Source organism: Nilaparvata lugens, chromosome 2 (assembly GCF_014356525.2).
Source record: "Nilaparvata lugens isolate BPH chromosome 2, ASM1435652v1, whole genome shotgun sequence".
Lineage (NCBI taxonomy): Eukaryota > Metazoa > Arthropoda > Insecta > Hemiptera > Delphacidae > Nilaparvata > Nilaparvata lugens.
This window is the reverse complement of record NC_052505.1, coordinates 87,466,262-87,473,160: the sequence shown is the minus strand read 5'-3', so window position 1 is coordinate 87,473,160 and position 6,899 is coordinate 87,466,262. Positions and strand designations below refer to the sequence as shown.

The 6,899-nt window shown below is 32.3% G+C and overlaps 1 protein-coding gene across 1 annotated transcript; it reads left to right on the top strand.

Annotated features, from left to right (window-relative positions):
- Nucleotides 1-508: 508 nt before the first annotated feature.
- Nucleotides 509-6,496, top strand: LOC111061844 (peptidyl-prolyl cis-trans isomerase F, mitochondrial). The gene is made up of 7 exons (XM_022349537.2): nt 509-703; nt 2,283-2,444; nt 2,904-3,038; nt 3,498-3,640; nt 4,773-5,038; nt 5,635-5,777; nt 6,113-6,496. The coding sequence occupies exons 1-7, from the start codon at nt 647-649 to the stop codon at nt 6,167-6,169; spliced, it is 963 nt and encodes a 320-aa protein (XP_022205229.2). The 5' UTR covers nt 509-646; the 3' UTR covers nt 6,170-6,496.
- The last annotated feature ends 403 nt before the right edge of the window (nt 6,497-6,899 follow it).

Genomic DNA, 6,899 nt, shown 5'->3' with positions numbered 1-6,899 from the left:
TGTTCCTGCATACTGATGGGAAACGTGGCTGGTATAGCATCGCAACAGTCGTGGCGGTGTGAATTGGCATGTGGCTAGCGTGGCCGGCGTGGTGTGCGTCCAGCCACGCATGCCACGTGCTGTGTGGAATGGCCTTAAGTGTAAAGATACCCTCAGATCTAGTAATTTTGTATTCAAGATTATCTTACAGAGCTGAGTAATCTGGATTGAAATGTATAATACAGAAGAGTTTTGCTATTCTTTATAATATTTTACCGTTGATTTATATATTATTATTTCCATATCCAATGTAATATTAAAAGTCATAACTTAAATCGAGAAAAAGAATCTTTCTTTTATTCTATACATTTTGAATAATAACAGCTTTGATTTTCAGTAATTTTGGAGTAAGTTCAGCAACTTGATTACGGTACGCAGAAGTTTTCCTGAAATTGAATAGCTTTTTAAGGACGCCATAAAAACTTATGTTGATGAAAAGTTTCTGGATCAAGAGGCTGTTGAGTACATTAATTTGTTTCCATGGTGATTTTATGATACTCAAAGTATTCATTTTCAAAATAGCTATGTAGTTTGCGTCTAGGCCTCGAAATTCTCGTGATTTTTGGAAATTTCTGTAAATTGCAAAATTTCTCAACCCAAATTCAAAATGAGTCCTGAAAAAATTTCTGTTGCCAAATATCTTCGAGAACCGTATGGGAAGGAGGTAATATTGATTAGTTTCCACTTGATTTCTTAATAACTCCAATACTGTTGACTTTAAACTGCTTTCCGGTGGTTTGGAACACACCTTACGCTGTAGGTTGACTCACCTTCCATTATTATTCGTCTCATCTTCCATGATGAACTCAGGCTTATGGCTGGAGCTCAAAAGCAAAATGTAATTATTATTGATATTGTTCCAATAATTTGAATTTATTAATATTCTTGCTCAGATAATAATATCGGTAGCAAAAAAATAATGTATTCATGAATCTGAATTTTTGTGCTATAAACAAGTACAAAACTTATGATGAATAATAAATTTAGAACTATTTTAAAACTACCAATATCTGGCCAGAGTAGTCGAGTCAACTAGGGCGTTGCACCCTTTAGCTTTGAAAATGGATACAATAACGGCTTAACGTATCCATAATCAAAGCCTTTAGTCTGCTAACGCTATCTTGTTGTGGATTCGAATCCCACTGTAGGCGTGAACGTTTGATTATGTAATAAAATCACTCACGTACTGCCTATCACCATGCACAAGCTAACACCTCATGTGTGCATCATCTATAATATTATTTCCTTTATTATATTATACGGGATAGGAAATTTACGAATGAAGCATTACGTTAGAACTGCTGGACCGATTAACTTGAAATTTTGCATATAGATTCTTTATTTGCGAAGAATGGTTTTAGACTAATTTTGAACTCTTCAAGATTTCCGTAGGTCAAGTTTTCAATTTCTGAAGTTTTTAATAAGACCCTTACGAAGAACGATTTACCTGCTAGTACGCAATAAAATGATAAAAAAAAAAACAATTTTTTCAATTCAATAATGGTTTCTCTATTCTATTTGACCAAGCGAAGTGAGGTCTAAGATTCAAGTCGACGGTTTTGCATTTCACTTTATATTTATATATTTTTTGTTTATATTTATGTTTTCATGTTCCGCATTTACAGCGAAACGCAGCAATAGATTTTTATGAAATTTGACAGGTATGTTCCTTTTTAAATTTCGCGTCGACATAAACAAACGGTTTTTTGATGTTTTGCATTTTAAGGATAATACAAATGGAAAAGGAGTCTCCTTTGAACGCCAATATTACCGTTAAATCAGACTTAGAATTATTCATCATAAATCAGCTGTCTAGTGGACTATGATGCTACCCGTTCAAAATCATCGAACATCTTGAAAATGTATCTTTCCATCAACGTTAGAAGACAGTTGCAGCCAGACCTGACAACGGCGCTCACACTCACATTCCAGTACGTCACGTCATAGGACAGAAAGCTCTATGTTTATTTAGGATTTTTCTAGACATTTTAAATTGATAAATTATTTATTAATTTTTGAGAAAATATAACAACAGGTCAATGTAACTTACTGAGCGCGAAGTCTACTTTCCACAGAACTACTGGTCTAGAACTTATGAAACTATTCTATGAGCTAACATTCTAAATAATCATGTGTATACGAGTGAAATTGACTTTTTGTGCCTTAACTTATCTATGCATTTATTCTAGCTGATAAAGTATCCGTATCGATAATATTATGGATAATTGAGTGATTTTTTCCAGACAAAAAAGGTCATGAAGAAGATAGACAATGGTGCACCATTCTTCTATCCGTCCTTCTATTTTTCCTCAAGTAAGCTTGGAGATGCTATGGCCAGAATGAAGACCATCATGATGATGAACAAGCAGCTTATGATCAAAATAAATACTGTCTACAGGACTACAGTGAGTTAATCTCCCATTGTATATTAACTTATCTATCAGTTTCACTTATTAAAAAATCTGTCATTTATATAATAGGCCTAGACGTTATACCCTTTGAACTAAATGTATGGGAACTTAATGAAAAAAATTGAAGGAAGTGTAATAATAGTCTACGTTATGTGGAAATCATGAATTTACGCTATAAAAGCGTTACTCAAATGTGCTATCCAAGTTTTCAAACAGTTCAAGTTATCTCTGTATTATTTTATAATCAAAGTTAAATGTTTTGGAATGCTGGAACACAATATTTGATTACATCATCTATCTAAATAAATCTGACATCGATTTCCATGTAAATTGTCTTTGGAAATGAAATGACGATCGATCAAAATGGAAACAATGAAAGAAAAACAACAACCTCTCTCCCAGAATACGATAGAAGTATATTGCATCTATTTAATTGCTTTGTGATTCTTTCAGAGGTTCATTGATGATAGCAGAATTATGTCAAAAAAATTGAAAAAAGCTATAGAAGTGAAACGCAAAGACAGAGAAGTGCGCATGGAGATTATTGCCAAGGAGAATGAAAAAGTTTTGAACAGGATTAGAGGAGCTGTGAGTATAATAGAGCTCTGATTGGCTTACGTTTTTTATAAAAGCAGCTTACCAATATACCCAGCTCGATTTTTCTGGAGATGGTCCCAATCAAAATGTATTCACTTAATGACGTCTATTCACAATCACTCGTGATGGTGATTAGTTTCCTGTTTTTCTTCGTTCACATTTAATGGGAAGTGGAATGAATATATTATACTCATGAAAAATAATTGTCATTTGTTTGTGAAAAAGTGGAAATCAATAATTTTCGAACAGAGAAAATGTAATTAATATTGTAAACGAATGAAAATGCAAATAAATAATTTGAATTTGAATCTGAGAAGAGATCAATTATAAGCTTCTCGATCTCAATGTACAAATTAGCAAAGTATTCTGCTGGACTCATTATAATTCAAGTAAAGTAAACTCAATGAACATAAAGTAAATTTATCAAGGTTCTCAACCCAATTCTTCCAGAAATCATCATACAATCAAGAAAGTCTACAAAGAACTCGAAACATCAAACTCAAATCAGCATCTCCACTGTCGAAGATGAAAAATTATGATCGATGGAGTATATTACCTGAAGGTGAACCTAGTGTACCGAGCAGAAGAGTTACGTGAGTTTGTCAAAAATTATTCAATTCCAGTTCATCCTTACTTGATTGAAAGGTTTTTATAATCAATTGCATAGATCTCATCAAATTTCTGATTATTCCATAATCGATTTCCAGTAATTGCATTGAATTGATACAACAGAAACTAAATGTAGAAATCACGAAATTACTAGTAGATCACGCAAACCTACAGTATAACCATTATAATTACAAGTTTGTTATGAGTTAACCATTATTGTAAGTGTTGTGTGTTGTATTGTGTTTTCGTTTGTTAGTAGTAGAGCGCTTTAATCTGCAAATTCGCCAGCACCTTTAGCATACGAGAGAAACTTCAATTATAATGATTAGTTCCAATCACAATAAGGTGAGTGATAAGTTTCAGAAACCAATAATCGTCAAAGTTTAAAGTTCTACTAATCCAAGCACTTACGTATATTGAACTTGAATATTTCGCAAGCAGAATCTCAGTCGTCAACGAAAAGTCACTGAAAATGGTAGGCCTATTAATATAGTATATAGGTTTTGTCTAGTATCTTCGGAATCGTCTTCCTATATCTTGAATTTCGAAGACTGTTTGTGTGTAAACTGACAAGGTTATTCCATAATATTCATTTATTTATTTATATCATTGGCAATTACAGATCATAATATATAATATGATTGGGAGAAGACAACAGGCATACCCCAAAACTGTCTTCTCCCAAATGTTTACAAATAAAAGTTTCAAAAAAGAATAAGGTTAACATTTCACTTTCACTTCAAAAAGTCCAATTTCCACTTCAAAACTAATGAATAAACTGAATATTTTTAATTTTGATATTTGAAAACTGATTAAAAACAAAAATATTCCACTCAAATCTCTATAAACTGGAAATTTTTGAGTAATTTTGCAAAATTTTGAGCCAGAAAAGAAACACAACTTCACTATTAGCACAGCTGGTTATGAACGATGGACCAGGCTATCTCCGGAAAATCCAAAAGTGAAAGCTTCATTTTTTATCTTCTAGTCTAAACATCATGAGAACGTAGATACAAATATCCTACAACTAATCGCATTCTACAGCCTGGTAGTTTGTGGTATCAATTTCAATCCAGAGAATAATTTCTCTTGTGAATAATTTCATTCTTGTTCCAGGTGTTTCTTTGATATAACCATTGATAAAATAAAACGAGGACGTCTTCTGTTTGAAATCTACTGCGATATAGTTCCCAGAACAGCGGAGCGTTTCATTTCTTTATGCGATTCCGAGTTTTTCCCAACTTATAGAAAAGCAAAGATGCACCAGGTCTTTTCTGGATTTTTTTGTCTCGGGGGCGAACTGAATAATTTCTTGGAGGAAAATAACAAACGCATGGGATATTTTCCAGATGAGAATCATGTTTTGGAACATGCTGGACCAGGTATGGAGTTAACTGGGATTTATTTTTTATTTATTTATAAAAACATGGAATGGATTACACTTGTCTGTGACTTGAACAGTTCTATTGAAATGATGAATTAGATCAGGGATAAATGAGAAATTCACTTCTCGACATCGTTTCCAGTTGTCACAGCCTTATTATAGAAGAAACTGGAAATGGATTATTCACTAGAACGTACTATATTTAGAGCTAAATGACCTACATAATGAGTTTATGCCCTACATAATATTTCAAACCTTATGTGAATGATTTGTAGTCTCTCCTATAATATTATAGTATGTAGCCTCCTGGAAGACAGAAGATGAATCGACTTGGGATCGAATTATAAAGTTTGTGAAATCATGTCATATGGAATGTTACAAATATCAGTAATTTAAATTCATTATTCAAACACAATTCTGAATTCATCGGAAATATTGATTTTTCATCTTGAAATAGTTTCATATTTATCCATGCTTCAAGGTTGAGGGAATCATGAAATTTTCACCAAAAAATGAGTCTTGTATGAATGAGTTTTAAATGAATGCAGTAGAGTTTTTCATTGTATTTCATTCTGTCTAGCTTCTTTTTTACAGGTGTTATCTCCATGTTCAACTCGGTACAGAATAAGAATAACACAAAGTTTCTGATCACTTTCAAAAAACTCACAACTTTGAATGGACGCTTTGTCGTATTTGGTCGGCTGAAAAACAAAAAATCATTACATGTTCTGGAAATGGTGAGTTTTCTATCACAGAATTTTAATTTTTTTTTTCAAATTCATTTATCACGAAGAAATTTCATTATTATCTTAATGAGGCGTTTAGCTAACTTTCGATCAGTATACTGTATTTATTAAATCACAGTGACTGCTGGAGAACCTCTGTTGAACATTCCTTCTCTACAGTTAAATAGATCAGTAACCCGTAGAATAGTAAAACTATTGTTTAGCTTGGTGTATTCCTCAGAGATATCAGCATTCATTCATAGTTTTTGTTCCTCGATTGATTCCCCAATTTTCCATTCTCCCTCTATTGTATAAGTGACCAGAATTTTTATTCTACATTTTTCCAGATAGAGGAATTTGGTACGAAGAGTGGATGCCCCAAAGAAGGAAATTATAATTTCTGATTGCGGAGTTCTGTGATTGTAAAGTTCTGTGATTACATTAATTTTGTAAGAATGTGGAATCCGATATTGGATGTGCTTTCGTCTCTGTATTTGTTTTGATATAGCTGTTGTTCTCATAACATCTTTAACGTTTTATTCTTATTTGAGTATGGTTTTTCATTTTGTGCTTATTTGAGCTCTTTTATAGGAATCAGTCTGATGATAGGAAATTTTTATCGGCTGTGAATCAGCATGATGTTTTCACTCTGTGATTATAAACGCTCAACCGGCCAACTCAAATAATGTTAGTCGAAATGAAAATAATTGATATGGTTTTAAGCGCTTATAACTCATACATTGAGTAAATATTTATTTCAAATTTCATGTCTTACATGATGCATGGTTATGCTTCCTTCCAACTCAAGAATATTATTTTATATTGTATTTTCCGTAGAAATGCGTTAAATTAGAATAGGATAGAATTTGTTATTGTCATTAAACACATAGTGCAATAGACATAGTCATCAAGAAACAAAATTCATACAATATTCATACATTGGCTATGTAAGTCATGTTAGTCGATGGAATTTGGATGATTAAGAATAATAAATTATAAGAATTCCTAGAAGAAATCAAAATTGAACACTAATTATTATAATAGATTTCTCATTGGATCGTTGAATCATAAAAACTTTACATCGGGTAGTGATTCATCATCAAATCTCATAATAATTTCAATGTCACATACAAC

Excerpts from the sequence above, each read along its gene's own strand:
- LOC111061844 (XM_022349537.2), top strand. The coding sequence starts at position 647 with ATGAGTCCTGAAAAAATTTCTGTTGCCAAATATCTTCGAGAACCGTAT. Across the intron at positions 2,445-2,903 it reads ATACTGTCTACAGGACTACA|AGGTTCATTGATGATAGCAG; the intron begins GTGAGTTAATCT and ends TGATTCTTTCAG. Across the intron at positions 5,039-5,634 it reads TTTGGAACATGCTGGACCAG|GTGTTATCTCCATGTTCAAC; the intron begins GTATGGAGTTAA and ends TCTTTTTTACAG.